General features: G+C 39.6%; 3 protein-coding genes across 6 annotated transcripts in view; 2 read left to right on the top strand and 1 right to left on the bottom strand.

The window, feature by feature from the left end:
- Positions 1 to 2,732, top strand: part of LOC122770803 (E3 ubiquitin-protein ligase SMURF2-like) — a 60,814-nt gene extending 58,082 nt beyond the window's left edge. For both annotated transcript variants that reach the window (XM_044027928.1, XM_044027929.1), the window contains exons 21-24: positions 99 to 183; positions 1,133 to 1,193; positions 1,305 to 1,380; positions 2,047 to 2,732. The gene's annotated coding sequence lies outside the window, so the exon portion shown is untranslated. The remainder of the gene's footprint in view (positions 1 to 98; positions 184 to 1,132; positions 1,194 to 1,304; positions 1,381 to 2,046) is intronic.
- Positions 2,733 to 3,836: 1,104 nt separating this feature from the next.
- Positions 3,837 to 9,664, top strand: LOC122770804. Of its 2 annotated transcripts, XM_044027931.1 has the most exons (5): positions 3,837 to 4,258; positions 4,361 to 4,562; positions 8,701 to 8,749; positions 8,893 to 8,935; positions 9,104 to 9,664. In XM_044027931.1, the coding sequence occupies exons 2-5, from the start codon at positions 4,401 to 4,403 to the stop codon at positions 9,399 to 9,401; spliced, it is 552 nt and encodes a 183-aa protein (XP_043883866.1). In that variant the 5' UTR covers positions 3,837 to 4,258; positions 4,361 to 4,400; the 3' UTR covers positions 9,402 to 9,664. The 2 variants fall into 2 exon arrangements, with proteins under 2 accessions (XP_043883866.1, XP_043883865.1); XM_044027930.1 differs by having other exon boundaries at positions 3,837 to 4,562.
- Positions 5,322 to 18,632, bottom strand: LOC122770802 (centrosomal protein of 95 kDa-like). 2 transcript variants are annotated; one of them, XM_044027926.1, is made up of 21 exons: positions 18,408 to 18,632; positions 17,264 to 17,392; positions 16,535 to 16,642; positions 16,213 to 16,323; positions 15,339 to 15,459; positions 14,343 to 14,461; positions 13,723 to 13,952; positions 12,782 to 12,851; positions 12,539 to 12,606; positions 11,974 to 12,170; positions 11,753 to 11,864; positions 11,524 to 11,641; positions 10,866 to 11,074; positions 10,391 to 10,486; positions 9,663 to 9,813; positions 7,930 to 8,102; positions 7,752 to 7,826; positions 7,461 to 7,613; positions 7,086 to 7,232; positions 6,780 to 6,851; positions 5,322 to 6,334 (listed from the first exon to the last, which is right to left on the bottom strand). In XM_044027926.1, exons 1-21 carry the CDS (start codon positions 18,430 to 18,432, stop codon positions 6,158 to 6,160), a joined length of 2,661 nt encoding a protein of 886 aa, XP_043883861.1. In that variant the 5' UTR covers positions 18,433 to 18,632; the 3' UTR covers positions 5,322 to 6,157. The 2 variants fall into 2 exon arrangements, with proteins under 2 accessions (XP_043883861.1, XP_043883862.1); XM_044027927.1 differs by having other exon boundaries at positions 10,866 to 11,071.
- Positions 18,633 to 19,032: the final 400 nt, after the last annotated feature.

Raw genomic sequence — 19,032 nt, 5'->3', positions numbered from 1 at the left:
CCCCCCACACAAACACACACACAGAAAATGTTTGTAAATAAACTTAAGTGCAGGTGAAATTAACTTCAGTCCTTTTGCTGCCTTGTGTGATTCTTTAGTAAAACTGTCCCGTGTGACGATGAATTCATGCCATCACCCGATGAGGAGCCTTGTGATTCTCCTGCCCAGTTTTCAAGTGGAGAGGTACATATGAGTCTGACTAAAGGGGAATTCTGGCCTTTTTGTTTGACCTGGGCCCTATGTTTATAAATGTTGGTGTGTACATGAAAAATACTTACAAAAAACCTCAGCTGCAGTAGTAGTAGTAGTAGTTTTTGAGGGAGCAGCAAAATCTGACAGAACACAGCCATTGTGCACCTCGACTGGACCCATTCTGAAACATTTTCTAAGTACTATTCATGTGCACAACCACATTTATAAACATAGCTTCAGGTCAACGAATAACGGAAATCCCCTTCAACAGCTGAAACGTGAATAAAATTAATCGGAATACTTAAAAGAAACCCTGACTATGAAGACTTATAGGCCCTAATAAGCCACAATTGTTCTCTTGTACTAAATATGTTGTCAGAAACACACAAAATATTGCCATTGATTTAAAAATCTATAATATGTAGTTCAGATTTTGACATGCGTAGGACGCCATGTTTTCTGCGCACAATGCACTCTTGGGGCGATGACGTATGGTGGTTGCACTTGGTGGAATAGCTATTGATGCTAGTGTTTGTTGATGTGCTTACGGTTGAGTAAAATGCCACATTGTGCTGCTTTTGGATGCAATTTCCAGTCAAACTACGAGTTAAACTATTTTTACAAATTTTATAAAAACAAAGACATCAAGAAGGTTTTTTATATCACTTTATTATAACTGATACTAAAATTTATCTTTTAAGAACTACAAGTCTTCATAACCGGGGTTCTTTTTAACAGTTGATTTAAGTATTTGTAATTTTTAAGACCATGATCTCGTTCCAGCTTCTCTCTTATTTATATTATTGTAAACTGAGTTTATATCATTTCACCATTTTACTAAAGAGTATGAGGAAAACAACGAAGCTTTCAAGAATGAAGTCGTAATATTAGGAAAGAAGGTGTCATACTGATGGGTTTGTGTTGCTTGTCTGTTTTGAAGATGTCGGATGCAGCTCGTCAAAGTCCAAGAAGTCCAGGTCAGCGGACGATGACCAAACAATGTGAGTTGACTTCACATTAGCAAAGTCCTGGAAATCTGCATTGTGTGATTTAACTTTCAGAACTGAAATCATTCACTTATGTATTTTATTTTTAAACAATTTCATACACAGACATTCAGGATGATGGGGAAGAATACAGCACATCTTTAAGTGTGGGAGATGGACACTACCTGGTGGACTTGGGGAGGTATGCTGATGTAATGCTACTATATGACCCGGTATTCATCTGTATTGGCACTTTACACCATTACAGTTCTAGCACAACTCAGCTCGACTCTTTTTCCAGTAGTGATAGTAACTGGTAGGTTTTTTTTTTAGTGAGCTGAGAGTCAACAGACTGCCGGCCACTGATTGGTCAGAGAGTGTCATCACTTAGTCGTGAGTGCGATGTCCATTTCTGATCGTTTTGGCTCCTTTTTAAATGAATGTTTTCTTTGTTTCTTTGCTCCATGTAACAAAGAAATCATTAAAAGGGTTTTGATTTGTTTTCGGTTTGTGGACAAAACAAGACATGTGAGAACCTCATTATTTCCAGGTTTGACAAACACTGATCGACATTTTTTAACATTTTCTGACATTTTGTGGACCAAGTGATTACTCAATTAATCGTGAAAATAACTGACAGATTAATCGATCATGAAAATAATCATTAGTTGCAGCTCTATTGATGACCCTGCTCATGTTGAGCTATAGTATAGTTTATAGTAGTGGAAAAAAGACGTGCCTGGTACCAAACCGAGTAGAATAGAGCCGAGTTGTGCTAGAACTGTATAATGGAAAAGCGCCAAACAACAGAGCAGACTTGAACATGTCATGTGAATGACGGTTGCCTCTCTTTGTGTGACTCCCTCAGCTCCTCAGAGTTCATTGTTGATGAAGAATGTCTCCTCCAGCAGTTCAGGTCATGCCGCAAATGCAGCCAAGAATGTAAAATTAGAAAACGCTTGGAGGGACTGAAGCTCGTGCTCACCCAGGTGTGCTTTTTCTGTGCACACCGCTTCACATGGACTAATCTGTCGGACAACGAAGACGATAACGATGACAGCGATTTCTAGGTGAACTGTAAAGATGCAGCCCACGTGCCAAGGTTGGTGAATAATACAGGATTGTGACTGACGGATCAGACAACTGTGTGGTGAACACTCCGCTCACTTCAGCAGTGGTCTGTGGTTAACCCTGCGAGGATGAATGTGAGCACACTTCCCGTTTGAGTGTGCATGGATTGTACTGTGCGTGCTCCGTGTACCATAACACTTTCCAGTTCAGTTGGTGGTGCACTTTTGTTTTGGTCAAAAGACACACCGTAGGAGATTGTAACCATGGAAAATTCACTGGTGTACAACTCGGAAGCTCAGAACGAGCAAGAGAAAGGCTCTCTGAGGACGAGAAACGCTACACTTATGACCCGGCCACAACAACACTACGTTTGGATCATTCTCCTTTTGTAGTTGTTTTGTTAATTTCCTTGTTTTAAGTGATCTTCCTTGTTCCTCTTTGTTCAAAATTGCACAGTTGCTTGATAAAATCATTTTGTTTTAAGTCCGTGAGCAATGTTTAACTTTATCAACAAGCTTGTCAGAAAATAGCAGACTGGTGTGAATGGAGATCATGAGAAACATCTCAGTTGCAGGAGTTAAAGCAGATAGATGCCTGTGGATTTGACAGAAACAAATACATTGTGGTATGTCCATCTTCTAACAACTCCCCTCCTTTTATTTTCGGAGCCCCCAGTGTAATCAAGCAGAAACTAAATGACCAATTATCACAGGTGTAGTTCTCAAACCATATGATTAGAAGTGTCCCTGCTCCAACACACCTCAAATAAATGTGTCGTTATCAGGCTTTTGCTGTTGAGCTGGCCATTTGAATCAGGTGTGCTGGAGCAGGGAAACTTCTAAAACATGCAGGGCAGTGGGTCTCCAGGACCAGGATTGAGAAACCCTGACTTGAGGGATAGTTAAAGTTTTTACACCTTCTCATCAACTAAATGTGCAGCTGGGACACGGATACTCACTCTCAATGTTAACTTGTGAGTAATTTTCTAAATCCTGTTGTGATTTACTCACACAACAGCTGTAGTGGGAGTGAGCACTTGGCACCATCTAGTGGACTGAAATGTCAATTGATTTTTTTTTCTCTTTCTTTTCAAAAAGTTTGCTTGTTGGTAACCAGTTAAATCGATACCTGGTGTTTCAAAAGTGATATAATACCGCCATGCAAAATAACGCAATGTTTCACTGTATCAATTTTTACCCCCGCCCATAGTTAAAATGTTTAAAATACAGTCGCCTGACCCTCGAGTAAATAATTTCAAATGTGACATGGTGTAACCTGAGAAGACGAGGAAGTACACACGTTTAATGAATCGGTCATTGCTGTTCATTGTTAAACATTGTAACCCTGTTGTTGAACGTGATTGTTTAGCTGTGAACGGGGACATCGAAAAAAGCCTAGCATAAAAAGTAACTAAATAACAAACTGAACCAGGACTATTCAATTACAAACTCAGTTGGGCAGCATTTTCAGCCACCAGTAAGGTGATGACAAATTAAAAACCAGTGCAATTGTAATCTGAGGTATGTCAAAAAGTGCCTTTTTTTATTATTGTTATTATTATTGATGATGATGATAATAATAAACTAGTAATAAAAATATTTGTCATACCTGTGTTTGTCATATTTGACCCAGGTGCAACAAACATGCATAAGATCAAAAAGGTTAGTAATAGTGTTTAAAATAAGATAAATATATGAGCCACAAACATCTGAAAGTGTATTTAACAGAATACACCAGAAATAACACTGCCATCGAACCTATCAGACTACAGTAGGAATCTTTGAGGACAGTGAAAAGTGTTTCTCTAGTTATTTCTTGAGTTGGTAATGGTGGAACCACAGGCTGGGCTACTAATACGTTGGTGATGGGCCGCATGTGGCCCTCGGGCCACCATTTGAATAGACTGGACCTAAATTCACCGTCCTGGTAGACGAACCGTCGTCGCCTCTGTTTGGCACTATATTTTCTCAGTGTATCTCTACGCCGCGCCAGATCAACTGAAGAAAGGAGTGCGTGAACAACAGCACCAATCAGAGGATTTAGTGAAAAATGGTGCGTATGTGTGCTTTTCCGGGTTGCGGTAACAAAAACGTGTCATGGTCACCTTACAGGTTTCACCGTATCCCCTTACGTGATACTGACTGCACAAAAATGTGGCTTGTTGTCATGAACGTCGCCGCGGACACTCCGCGTTCCGCACTGAGACAACTCCGCGTGTGCAGCGCTCACTTCAGTGAGGAGGATTACAGAGAACCGAGGGCCAACGAGCGAGACCGACACGTGCTGATGACCAGTGCTGTCCCCAACAGTCGGGTAAGACACACTCCTAACAAATGAGCTAAATCACATATGAAGGCCATAGTGCGTTTTCATGTTGTATTTGTTTTTCTATATTGCCAAAGTGTGCGCTGCGGCCCTCTGGTGGGCCCTGTAGGTACTGCATGTGGGCCATTTACCCATTTAAAGCTCCAGTTTGCAACTTCTGTCACCAAAACACTGCTAATGTGTTTTGTAAATAAGACATAATTAAAGGGCAAGTTCACCCATTTTTCCCATTTGGTCAAATGAAGAGTAAACTTAAAATCCATATGATGATGATGATGTGTCTGATGTTTGAATAACATTTATCTTTGGGAACTTTTTGGTTAAGCATATGTATACTCAATTTCTGGTTTTATGTCTGTCAAATCTCAAGTAAAAGGCTGGAATAAAGTCTGCACAGGATAATTTACATATTTTCTGCAAATATTGAATCATATAGACGTGTGTATTGATCAGAGGAACGTTTTAAAGTTTTTTTTGGTGAAAACAAGATATACAGAATTTAAATTGGGCTGCAGCATTTAAAGTCTGGCTGGAATCAGCCATTATGAGGGTACAATGTCTGTTTTTTTGGTTTGTGATTGAGATGTTCTCTCAGAGGCCGAGTCTGTTTGCAGTTTTGCTCAGGCTCAAAGATGAATTCACTTGATTTTAATTCATTTTCAGAATCAGTCATTTGTATTTCCCCTTCCATAAAGCACCAGCTAAAATAACAGAAAATCTGAAAACAAATTCAAAATTTACTGTTCATTTAGATTGTTATGGGTTTATTCAGTCAGGTCCTCTGTTTGGGCTACACGTGATTTCTCTGTGGTCCCAGTTTACAGCAAAACAATGTGGAAATCTCATTGGTGTTCTGCCTCGACAAACAGACCGCAAATAGAATGCTGTCCACAGTATGTCAAACTAGGACTGTGCTTAAAGTACCTTATACACCCCCCACAGTAAAATGCAAACTATCCCTTTAAGGTTCCTGCAAGTTAAAAACAATCAACATCGATGTCACGTAAGACTGATTATCATCGCCCCCTGGTGATCAGACAGCACAACACCAGGTGAATCAAAATGAAATGACAATAAAGTTAAAAAATAAATAATCTGCTGACACGGTTAAAATGTTATAGGAAGACATCACACGTGGGAATAAAAATCTTGAAGGTGACATTCATACTAACTTTGCATCGTTGGTCCCTATTTTGGCAGGAGGAAGAGTATTTTGACTCATTTCCTGCTATTGTAACAACATAGACTGCACAGTGAGGGAACTATTTTCAAACAATCTTAAAACCATGGAGGAGAAGGGGACTTGGTCTAAGGTGTCTTCAAGTTCAGGTCTAGCAGCTCAGATGAGAGGAAGAGTTAGCTGTTTGCTACATATTGAGTGTTCCGTTCATTATTAATTAATGATCAGGACTTGCCTGATTTTTTTCTTCTTTTTTTTCCTTGTGCAAATCTTTTGAAGAAAGTTGCCTGAGAAGATGGTACTATTCAGATTTCCGTGTGCCGTACCCAAATCGGACAGTTCAAAAAATACATAATACATCCAGCCTCGATCGAGAGAATCATCAACAGCACTGCTTGTGTGCTCAGTGCAGATAGCTAGTGTTGTACTGGAAAGAAGCCGTGTGCATCCGATTACGCAGCCTCTGGACCTCCAGGTTCTCAAAGTAGTCGTCTTCGTCGTTCTGGACGACAATTTTCTGCAGTTCCCCAATCTCACGCTCCATCCTGGAGTGCAGCTCTCGCTTCATCTTCATCAGGGCCTGCAATCAATTTAAACTAATGAATATAACATCTTTGTGAAACTATGTCCAATCAAATTTGAACATTATTGCTTCAAAATGAGTCCTATTGTTTGAAAAACAATGACAATTCATTCTACAGATTTAAAACAAAAGACCAACTCTACTGCAACATGACAAGTCAAACAACTGATGAAGGTTGAGGGAGAATCAGTGACGACTCACACAGTTTATCAAGCGTCACCTCACTCTACAACTACTTGATCAGTATCAAAATAATATTCAACCTCACTAAAGGCTTTATCTGACAGTTTACAGATCTAAGAAATAAATTAGGAAAACCTGATTCCTGCACTGCACTCTATAAGAAACACAAGTTAAACAAGTATTTGACAATCTGACAAAAGCCACAGATTTCAAACGTATCAGCGGTCTTGAGTCCGGAAACCTTTCGTTGTACATTTACCTTTTCTTGAGCTTTTTTCCGAACCTGGAGCTCCTGTCGCTCTTGTGCAAGTTTTTCAGCCAGTAGTGAAAACTGAAAAAGAAAATAGATATTATGTCACTTGAAATGCTATTTAAATCTGCTACTTTGAGTCCTGAGTTGACACAGTTTCATAGTATTAGTATTACCTTCTTCTATGTGGTAACGTGGTTTTCCCCTTGTTTTTAGGTGTAACATATTGGCACGATCTTGTGATCAGCAATGCTAAGTTCTTGCATAGACCACACTGTCTGTCTGTGTGTGTGTGTGTGTGCATACATCACGTACTTGGTCTTTGTAGTAGTTCTCCATGGACTTGATGTGATCCTGGTGTCGCTTCTGACGTTCCAGTTGCTGCTCCTTGGCGTAAGCTCTCTGTTCCCTCAACCTGACTTTCTGCAGCTCTAAACCTTCTTCGAACAGTTTCCGAAACATCTGAATAGACAACACACATTCACAACAAAATGTCAGAGTATGACAAGTAAAACAAACAATACAGTCAGAATAGTAATTCTGTTTACTAAAATACATCACCTACAATAGACTATTGGCAATTGGGCATTTCACACTGAATGATAGTGCTTTGAAAATGAATGTTTTTTCAGTTGTGGCCTTAGTCTTCAAAGTGTGGTACAAAGACGTGTGTGGCAGTTCATCACCCACCTGCTCCTCTTTGGTGCGTGCCCTCATCAGACGAGCGCGGTGTTGGACGTGGTAGTCGTTGTGGTACTTCTTGGCACGGGCCACTTGTTGCCTCTGTTCCTTCACTCTGTTTTGTGTCGACTTCTGTTGCTGGATACGCTCCTGGAAGTCCCTCTGAAGATCGACATTTTAGCAAGCTTGTTATGACAAACAAGACTCCAGTGGTTTTCTCTTGTATGAAAATTCCATCACACTTTAAACATCCACTGTAAGATAGTGAATTACGAAACGTGCTGGACTGCAGATGCTCACCAGACGCTTCTTGTGGTCCCGTTCCTTGCTGACAAGATCCACCAGCAGGTCATGTTTCCTATGTGCCTCTTCCAACTGGAAGAGAAGCAGAGATTCATATATTCATCAGATCAATCTTATATTTTACACGGCATAGACCTGCCATTGTATATTTCACTTTTAATGACCGCCCTCCCACCTCGCCGGTGCGTTTGCGGCGCTGGCGGCTCTGATGATTAGATGTAGAGGTGTGGAGTCTGTCCACCTGCTGCATCTGCTGCTCCCACATCCTGCCCAGAACCTGAGGGGTAATGTGGAGGTGGGGCAACTCCTCCAGTAGCACAGGGAGGAGTTCGTTCTCCTTCACCATCACTGGAGAACAAAATGACAAAATAAACACCATAGGCTCAAGGCTGTAGTGAACAAGTAGTGTGTAACAACATTTACGTTTTTTTAAAAAAAAAAAGGTCAGAGAGGCCAGTGGCCCCCAGAAATCTTCAAAAATCAAAAAAAGTCTGGACACAAGAGTATTGTACTGTGTGCACACCAGCCAAAGAGGAAGAGAACTGTCCGTTAAATACACCTTGTATTATAATAGCTGTAGTAAGTAAATGTTTTGCCTGTACTTTCTGCACTGCAGCTACGTGACTTGGTGGTCTCTGTTTTATTTGGTGTAGAGCTGCAACTAACAATTATTTTCACAATGGATTAATCTGTCGATTATTTTCTCGATTGATCGATGAATCGTTTGGTCCATAAATATCAGAAAACCTTTCAAAAATGTTGATCAGTGCGTCAAACCTGGAAATGATGTCCTCAAATGTCTTGTTTTGTCCACAAACCAAAATGATTAACTTTTAATGATTTATTTGTTTTCCAGAGCAAAGAAATTAAGAAAATACTCACATTTAAGAAGCTTAAACAATCAGAAATAGATTCAGTGTTTCAGCTCTAATTTGGTGTTTTACAGATGCAGGTCACCTTGTCGGACATGCCACAAGAAACACTCAGAAGCACAGGTGAGTCTCGTTGCTACTGAGGTTGGGGGGCTGGACAATTTGGAGACGATATAGAGTTGCAATTTTGATAATGCAATATAATCGTTAAATAGTTTTTGAATGCTTGTTCATCTTTCCATGAATCCATTTATTTCAATTACCAGGCAATCAAGTAAATCCTGAGATGTTCCCTCGAACCACAGAGAAGTGAGTCACAGCAAGTAACGTTGAACAGTTCCCGTTCCCCTTATATTCTGAACCACACAGATTAAAATGATGCAGACAGTTGTGAGACTGAGTATGTTGTTAAAATTCATTTGATAACGATGCAGGTTAAACGATGCACCCGACCTCATCTTTTCTGATCCATTGCAGACAAACTGCACAGTACATTGTTGACGAGGAGGCCATCCTGCAGCTGATGAGAAACTGCCCAGCGTGCGACAGGAAGTGCCGCTGCCGCAAATTCAATCGCCGTCCTTATTTCGCCGTCTACCAGAGCTGTTATTACTGTGATTATCAGCGCAAGTGGGTCAACCAGCCTGAAGCTAAAGACACAAAATTTCAGAGGGCACCAAAGAGGAAACGTCGGCCAAAGAACAAGGTGCCTTTAGAGGACGATGCTCAGTCGTCACAGCCCGATAAGTGTGTGAAACCCACGGCCCACTGGTGAACCAGGGAACAGTCTTGGCTCAGTCCTGGATGCCATTAACACACATTTGTAGTTGAAATTTTTGTATTGAAACAAGTTTCACATTTATGTGTTACTTTTTGAGGACAAAAATTATGAAGATTTGCTGCAGTCTGATTGGTAGCATTGCATCACTCACTAGTGGTGAGACATGCCATTATGTTGTTTGTTGTCCCAAAATATAGAGGGAAAATGTTTTGTGTATTTACCCAAAGTTTTGTTGGGTAAATATACATGACTTACTTGATGGAGCTTTCCTGTGGGCCTCCTGCCGCCTGCGTACTGGGGCTGTTTGAGTATGTCGCTGTGGCTTGTGCTGGGTCTTCTTTGTAACTGGGGACAGGCGGGGGGCTTGGGAAATATCCTTTAGTATGGCCTCTCGATACTCTTGCTCCTGCACACACACAACACTCGTGTCTGTTAATCTGTCTCTGTGAAGACATTGATTGATTGAATGACATTCTCCATCTCAACTGTAACAGTAAGAGCCTGCGCTCTGTACCTTAACTAAAACCATGTCCTAATTCTAACCATAACTTAAACAGTCAAAGGCAGATACAGGAAAAATCTTAGGGCACCAGAAACTTTGTTATTTTTATGTCTGTCAAATTCTGTGATCATTTGAATGATGGGACTGGAAGTTGGTCTTGTATATTTGCAGTTATGTTGAAGTTTGAACTTTGATGGTTAAGTTAATAACCTTAGATTATCACTTGTTTTAACAACAAGGCAATTTTGGGATTAACCAGGCATTTACAGGTCATGGGAAATATTAGTGCACACCATTTGTTATGCATGACTTAGCATTTTTGCTGTAAATGCATTAAAACTTTGCATTTTTTTTGAACAAATGTTTGCCTTCATCAAATGAGCGGACTTCTCTTCAAGGGTAAAAGCGAATATCATTCATTTAAACGGGGGAAGGAGTTCACGCTACCAGTAGCATAACAGACTCCACATCTTTGACTTACAGCTTCCTGAGCTTTGAGACGTTCTTTGTCTAAATTTGCTCGTTCTTTGTCTTCATATCTTTTTAACTCCTCCTCACATGCCTTATTCTCCAGATACTGAAAAAAAAAAAGACAAGGAGACATGAGGAACAGCAAATTAAAATAGCAGACTGAGGATAGAATATGCATTTCTGAAAATATATTTTTTGTACAGAAATTCTAAATATATGAACTGCAACTTTATACAACATTTTAGGCAGGAAAAACCCTTTTTGAATACTTAAAGTGTATTATTATTTACAAGCAGGTGCAGATTGCTTCATAATCTTCCTGTTATACATCAGTGTAGCACTAAAAACTATTTAGCATTCTGCAAATTACAGTCAGTTGTTAGAAAGGAGGAAGCCATTCCTAAATGCTATTTTCACATGCTGTTATACAGGAACTTCAATGTATGTGTCTGTATACTCATACTAACCAAAAAGACAGTATTTACCTTGCTGTGTTTTCTGTGAGACAGTCTGTGTCGTGCCTCTCCTCTCCTTGAATGCTCAGAGAGTGCGAGGTTTGTCTGCCGTCCATCATCCAGGCTCAGGGCTTCTGCCATTGCATTCTCCAACTGTTCCTGCTGGGAGCGGCGGGCCCGTGGAGGGGAGGGGGACAGGGAGCGTGTCCGCTGAGTTGACTCAACGTCCAGTGTTCCTGCTGTTACAATTCAGATACGTTCACTTTTTTTTAACCTGATTCTACTTTTAAAGTCACATAGGCAAAACCTGAAGCAGCCTAAAAACTTGAGCATGGTTCACATACACATTCAAATACATTATTTTCTACGAAGATGCACGTCAGTCATGTACACAATTGAGAACGATGTGGTCAAATGAGCGTTTGTCAACACTAATCTGACGTCTATAAATATCTGTACTTTAAAATAATGCAGCAGGTGCTTTTCAATGCGTCTCTTGATACTCCAATTTATTAATAAATTGGAAATTTCGGATTGCGTTCACACCAACCCAAACACACTGCACCAGGGCCAGAAATGCTCAATAGTTCAGTCCAACCAAACTAATCAAGGCTGAAGCGAATGTACCCAGAATTTATTCAAAACAATTAACATTAATGACCCTTGGTTATAATTTTCTTTTCTCTACCTGTGTGTTGTTTTGGAATCGTGTGACACTCCATGACACTGTCACTGTGGTGGGACTGCTTGTCCTCTCCTCTGACCTCACCTGACTCTCCAGGTTCTCCCAGAACACGCTTAAGCATCTAGGAAATACAGGAAACACCAGAACATTCAATTTGAAAACTAACTATATCTACTATATCACCTGATGGCTGCAAAGCCATCCCGTGTCTAGATTTAAAAACAAAAAGCACCATATCGAGTTCTTCAAGTCGATGGGACAGATTTTCGGATATGTGATGCAGCTCCTCTTCTGCTTTTCTATTTCTCTGTCTGCGATATGACAGAGGATCCTCTAACTGGTTCCTGTTTAGAGAGATGATGCCAAAGACAGACATACAACAGATAGTTGTAAATCAAAAAGGCACATTACAACATCAAATAATTATGACTGATTCAACATCGCATCTTCTACCGGTGTTCTGTCCTTTCTCTGTGATGCATTCTTTTGTTCTGTAATGTTTGTGAATAACTCAGATCCTCCTCTTCTTCTTCTTCTTCTTCAGTGTCTGAAGGAGAAGGGGTGGTGGGTGCCATCTCATCCTGCAAGGTGAGGAACAGCACATCTGGCTGGGTGCGGAACAAAACCCTCCTGGGACCTCCATTTAATGGCTGAGAGAAAACAAGAACAAATTAATTTGGTAAAGTTACAGCATAGACGTTTTGTTAACTGGCGAGTGGCATCCATGATGCTGCATTTCTGCTTTCTTCAGGATTATTCTTGTTTTTCAAAGACACCTTGTGTGACACCATCACAGTCTTTATTTTAAGTAGTTATTTTCATGGTAAATCATGTATTATATACGGATTATATATGGGGAATCTGTTGAAGAAATGTTGGAAAGAGTCTAGATGAGCAAATGGAAATCAAGTACACATAATATGATCATATTTTTTTAACACACTGAAAAACAGCCATGTCTGCAGGGAGTCAAGGTTGGAGTAAAATCAGTGTAAGATGAGGCATGTTGCTCTTTAACCTGCAGTGTCTCCTCCTCCACGTCTGACCTTGTTCTCTGTTGACTGGACACAGACTTCACACTCACAGCTGGAAAACACAACATCAACAATAAAAAGTTAATCCATTCAACAAAGACATTCAGTTGCAACAACTTCCTAAACCCCCAGCAGGTTTTTTATATATTGAAATAATACACTATTTGTTGATTTATTATTATTATTGTTCACAGTTAAAGGTTAGGGTTACATGCTATTTGACTTACCAGGTGACTGGCACAGGGAAGGAGAGTGAAGTCCGTTGCAAACAATGGTCTCGTCTACTGGTTTTGGGATCTGTGTGACAGGGAAAGGAAGAAAATGACAGTGAGGAATAGAGAGGAAAGGGAATTACAGTAAAGAGGAGAAAGGTTTGAATAAAATCTGCAACTTTTCTGGGAAAAAAATGTAGATGTCGTGACAATGGAGATGGATTATAAAACAAAAAAAAAGGAATGCACCTCTGTAGGTTTGAGTTTAATAGCTGTGGATATACTGTCCACTATAAAAGTAACTTAAGCCGTCTGTGGACAAGCAGCCACATGACAACAGACTGTTGTGCTTTTCACAGCCTGACACTAAGTTGGTATGCTGAGGTGTCAGTTTTAACTGGCTTCAGTTTTTCTTTCTCTAGTCTTTACTACATGTTTAGTGTATCCGTGTTGGAGAAGAACAGTTTTACTTCAAATATACTGTCACACTGACGGAACTCACGACGTGAGCTTGTTGTCCACTTCAATAACCCTGGGCAATGTTTACAGTAACACGCGACACAGTTAAGGTTATGAGTTTGCTGTCTTTACTGACTCAACAAAAAGTGTATGTAGCGACTATAGTTTATAATGTAAATTTAAGCAAGAATTAAGAGATGATTAACAGGACTTTTAAAATTTGTTGGAACAAAACATATTTATATCAAAAATAGAACAATTATCAACAGCTGTGACCCTGTTTTGGGTCTAATTGTTATGAATGATTCAACGTGTCATGTGTAAGAGAAAGTGAAAGACAGACCCAGAAACATTCTTGCAATGTTGGCACTTCACTTCGTAATATTATCTTTTTACTGCTGCAACTTTGCATGTCCTTTTATACCGCATGATATTATTAACAGCTACGCTGACATTAAAATGGTTCGACTTCAACAGACCGTCTTTTACAAACCTACCTCTGTAGTGACAGGTGCAGTTTTTCCCTCTGTTTGTTGACTGAGCCCAGCAGCGCTGGGGAGCTGGCCGTGTGCGTGTGGCTCTGTGTCAGAACTGTGTGGATTGTTGCTCTGGCTGGGTGGCTGCAGAGGGATGGCTAAGTGCAGTGGTTCAGTCAGTGGGGCATCCAGGGTGTCCAGAAAACCAGGGGTAGTGATAGCATCCGAGGTTTGTGGTGGGATAGCCAGTCCTTAAAACAATAAGCATTATCACAGTTCCACCATAATACTTGATATAAATGACTGTTAGGTAATATGGTACAACGTGGGTGTTAAATGATCTGCCTATTGTGCAAAACACTGACTGGTGGTGCTGCATTGCCTCAGAACATCTTTGAGGTTTGCGGCAAAGACTTATGACTTACTTGTTGGGTAACTACTGTAACAACTGAATCGAAGTGTTGAAGTGCATTGCATTATAAAACATCTCTCCCCTTGAACCCTTTAATTTTATTGTGACATGTATTTAACAACACAAATAATAATAATAAAAAGATAACTATCACTACTGCATAAATATTATGCCCCAAAATAGTGTCACTGGCATTAGCAGAAGTATAGAAAAGGTCTGTGTGTCTTACCATCTTGGTTGCCTGTAAATGTGCGAGCAGAGACTCCCAGCCCAATAATCTCACTGGTTGAGCCCATCTCCTCACAGTTCCAGGAATGGAGGGAATGTTTACTGGACTGGGCGGTGGACCTGGATGATGAAGGCAAAATATGAGCTTTCTCTGATTTTTTTCAAATGGCTTCAAGTTCCCATTTTCTGTTTTCCAGATCAAAGACTTGGCTAAGATCGAGTCATGCAGTGTTGCTGATAAGAGCAATGCAGTCTACTTTGTACATAGACAGCATAATGTTGACACCATGACAACAGTTGTATTGACCTAAATGACTAATGACAGAGCTACTCTGACACAGACAGGAACAGTGGTCCTTCTGTATCACAGTAATAAAGAGGCTATTTATATATTTCAAGATGAAGTGCCTCACGTGAAAGGCACCACTACTATATTTAAAATACTACTATATTTCATCATTTTAAAGCATGGTTCTGATATGTTTCGAGATGGAAAAATACATATAAACGTATTTATGATGCAAAATGAATCAATTAATGAAAAAAAGCATACAGAAATAACTCAATAACTTAAGTAACCTCTGCTTTAAAGAGTATGAAGAAATGCAATGGCACTGTCACAACCTGTACAAAAAGCAAGAAAGAAAAATGTAACCACAAAGACATTTCAATATTTACACTTCTGCTTAGAAGTTAGCTTAGCTGGCTGTGTCAACAGGATGTACAGCCTGTTACGGGACACTGACGACACGGTCAGAGTCATGTTGGGGAAACCAGTCTTTCAGGAGTGCATCTGACCTGGTATTACCAACATTTGCCCTTTGAGCCATGGCGTGCGTGTGTATTGTTTTCTAAAGGGGAAGTGATATTCGATCACAAGTACTTGCAGGAGGAGCCAAATTCAGGAAGCATTTAAATGTCAGATGTGAAGAAATACTTTTAGCCAGGACAGATGTTAGTACTATGTAGTAAAGTTACTTCTAGTAGAAGTTCTTACTCTCCAGTGGAAGACAAAGATGCTCCCTCCACTTTAGTCTCTTTGTGCTTTGTGGCATTGTAGATTGTTGACTCTTTATTTTCACATGGAGCATCTTCACTGAGACTGTGACTCAGTTCCTCTGGAAAAAGGGAGGGAGAAAGTGAAATGTATCAAAAAGCATCATAGAAAGCAGAACCTGAGATTATGACATGTATTGACCTCCATGGAATTTTAAAAAAGGAGAACAAACTCATATTCAATACTGAGAAAAAGTCAGTTATGTGTGTCTGAGAAAAATTCTTAAAACATTCTTTAAAAAATAATCATAACGGTATTTCAACAAGTTACACAATTACATTTCAAAGCTCATATTTATTCAATACTGTCATTTACTACACATTGCCATTTGGCCCAGGTCTGAGGGACGGGCCAGTCACACAAAGGCATCCTCAGTTCTACTACATGAAGATGGCCGACTGGGTTTAAGGCACATTATGTCCAGTTCATGCTGGAGGACAGACAGGCAATCCCACATCAACACTTCTGTCTAAGTGAGTATAAGGGAGACAAGCGAACTGACAACAGATGCTGCTAAGTGCTGCAAGCACTATTCTACAAAGCCTTCTAATGACAAGAACTGTATGCAATATTTTGCTGTGAACTTTTATTCTTACTTAATTGACATTAGTATGGTTCTATCCTTTTGAGCTGCTAAGAGCATAAATATTAACAACAATTATTTTGTAAAATTGAAAACAGGAAAAAGAATAAAGGTACAAATTTGTAGCATCAGATATTTTGCATGTAAAAATTCAGCAGCCTCACATTTTCAAAATTACCCTTTGTTTAGCACAGCATCTATTAAGCTGAAAAGGAGAAACAATCTACTCACCACTATTCTGTGAGTCCTCGCTTATCTCCTCATTAAGGTATTCCAGGAGACCATCAAAGATCTCCAGAAGGTTCTTGATGGACTCTTCGTCCGCTCTGACAACATTTTCTCCTGCAAACACACAGCCAACCTCAGCATTGCACGCTCTACGTACTAAGAGGGGGATTGGCAACTCTCCCATGAATCCCAAAGTGAATTTTCCACCATATTTATGTCAAGTAAAAGTTATGCATTTAATAGTAACACATTGCAAGACACACAGTAGCACATTTAAACTTTTAAAGCCATACATGTAGGCATTGTTGTGGATATAGGAACACACCGGTAATGTGAGACAGGCTGATCTGAAGGTAATCCAGAGACAGTGAATCAATCACAGACTGAACGTTATGGATGTCATCCTCTTGGCTGCGTGGTCCTGCAATATAATCTAGACACACAAATATATGAAAAACACAAAGCATGTAAACATGAGACCACATAGACAGTGAAAAGTTGACAAATGTTCAATCAAGCAAAAAACTGTAAAAGACACAAGCATCAACAAAAACTTAAGGAAGACCTGAGGAAACACTTCTCAACAGTATCATGATAGCATGGTATTTGTTAGCATTCCTTTCATACTGAGCACAATCATGTTATTAACTGATGCAGGCAAAGATTTACTCAAATGAATATTAGCACAATCAGCAAAGATACATTCAGGTTTTGGTCTGTCACAGAAATAAAAATTTAGTGATTAACAGTCAAAAATCAAGCACCAATGTCAGTTTACTGTCGAGGAGCAAAGAAGCCAGATATTGACACTTAAGAAAAAAATTGACTTATTCTTACACAAAAATACAGATTGATTTGTCAATTACCACAATAGTTGGTGATTAATTCAGTAGTAGTCGTATCGACTTACTGTTGCAATCTGATAATTATTGATTGGTGTATTAATGTTGGCTGATCTCACAAAACTGTTAATTTTACGAGAGACGTCTAAAAATACAGTAACTTGCTCAAAAAGCTATTCTGACATTCTGTAGGTCTGGATCTTGGTTCTTACCTGGAACTTTCTCCCCCAAGATGTTCTCATACAAAGCAATGAAAACATTTGCATCACACTCCGTCACTTTTCTCACCCTCAGGTTTATGTGACACTTGCTGAACAGATCATTTGCCACGTCAACCCAATCTGTAAACAAGAAACAGAGGAAATAGACTCGTGTCCACCATCGTTTACCATAAATTGATTTAATAAATGAACATAGTACTTAAAGAGTATAAAGGGACACGATCCTGCATCTGTTAGTTATTTAGTCGTAAAGCAGGTTCCTCCTCTGTAAAACTTCAATTCAATCTTTTCATTATATTACATGTCATTTAGCAGACACTTTTATCCAAAGCGACTTACAATGCAATTGAGTACAATCAGCCAGGGGTGGAGTCGAACTTGCGACCATGATGTCTTTCGCACACAGGGTACCAGTCTTAACCACTGAGCCACTCCACTCTAAAGTATTATAATAACACTTAATTTTTAATTCCAGACAAATCCAGAACACATACACACAACCATCACACCGACAACAGTGTGGCTCAAAACAGTAATAATGAAGACAGTGTGCTCCACTGTGGCATAATAAATCAAAACGTATTATTCATCAAGTATGGTTTTAAGTGATTTATATTTTCTATCAATATGATGACTAAGGATTTACATAAATTATATTTGTTGAAGTGATTTCAAATGTATGCTTTATTTGTTTTCTTTATTTAATATGCTATTGGAATGGTAATATACATTTCATTTTCTTTTCAGTGATACGCTTACTAGCTATCTTGGTGTATAGCAGAGAGACATTAACGTCGGATATTTGTTTAGTATATTAGTATAATACTTAAATAGTTTGTATTTTCGCCAGTTATCAAATGTTACTTGTCTGAACTTCACCGGTTGGTCAAAAGTAGCTAGCTAACACTGCTAGTTGGGTCTGTTTTTGTTCACTGAGCTTTTGTTTATGGAAAAACAGTCAACTGAGGGCTCAAAAAATCAAAATGGCAAGTGTGCGTGAAACGGATTTTGGCACAGCTGATTCTCGGCTTATGTGACTGCAGGAAACTTAACAACGAACATGCAGCTACATGTTAGCTTAGTTACGTGTCGTTAGCTTTCTCCTGACCGGAGCAGAGAGTCTCGGTCGCCTCACCTCTCTCTCCGTCCTGGGGTCCCATGAAACAGCTATCGACGCAGAGCAGCTGAAGATCGTAAACATCCGACAGGATAAAAAATAAAAAGAAGAAGAAGAAATCTGTTATAATTCAGACTTGTGGTCAGAAATGGGGTCAGATGATGTGTTTGGTGGGGCTTAGTATACACACAGAGAACAACTATCTACTCTCATTTCAAACTCAAGTCTTGTTTGATTGGGCGTTACGCTCCTTCTTTGTTTCCGGAAGTGTCTTGCGATTGGCGCTTACCGCCATCCGCTGGTGAGATTGTGTATGTGAGCGTTCATTCATGAACAATTAAAAAATCAGTTTGAGGCGTAATACTGCCCTCCACAGTTTGAAGCAAATGTACCTTTCATCTTATCACGACGCAGGCAAGGTGCAACATAATGCAATTACTGATCTAAAGTATTAAGTGTGTGCATTGTATGAATGAGCAGTGTGTCACAGGAGGTGGACAAACTAAATTTAAAGGAGGAAAACAAGAGCCTAAAAGCTCGGGATATTCTTTTTTTAATTTAACAAAAGAGTCGCCAAAACTTCCACAAGAATATTGTATAGAATAGAATAGAATGGATGTACTTTATTAATCCCAAACTGGGA

This window comes from Solea senegalensis, linkage group LG6, assembly GCF_019176455.1.
Source record: "Solea senegalensis isolate Sse05_10M linkage group LG6, IFAPA_SoseM_1, whole genome shotgun sequence".
NCBI lineage: Eukaryota > Metazoa > Chordata > Actinopteri > Pleuronectiformes > Soleidae > Solea > Solea senegalensis.
Note: the sequence above shows the minus strand (reverse complement) of the source record. Positions and strands in the feature narration are given on the sequence as shown.

Coding starts and splice junctions, on each gene's coding strand:
- LOC122770804 (XM_044027930.1), top strand. CDS start 4,299: ATGGTGCGTATGTGTGCTTTTCCGGGTTGCGGTAACAAAAACGTGTCA. Junction 4,563..8,700: donor GTGCTGTCCCCAACAGTCGG/GTAAGACACACT, acceptor GGTGTTTTACAG/ATGCAGGTCACCTTGTCGGA. Junction 8,936..9,103: donor TTCCCTCGAACCACAGAGAA/GTGAGTCACAGC, acceptor GATCCATTGCAG/ACAAACTGCACAGTACATTG.
- LOC122770802 (XM_044027926.1), bottom strand. CDS start 18,432: ATGGGACCCCAGGACGGAGAGAGAG. Junction 9,814..10,390: donor GTCTCAAAGCTCAGGAAGCT/GTAAGTCAAAGA, acceptor GTGTGTGTGCAG/GAGCAAGAGTATCGAGAGGC. Junction 8,103..9,662: donor CCACAGGAAAGCTCCATCAA/GTAAGTCATGTA, acceptor TTTGTTCTCCAG/TGATGGTGAAGGAGAACGAA.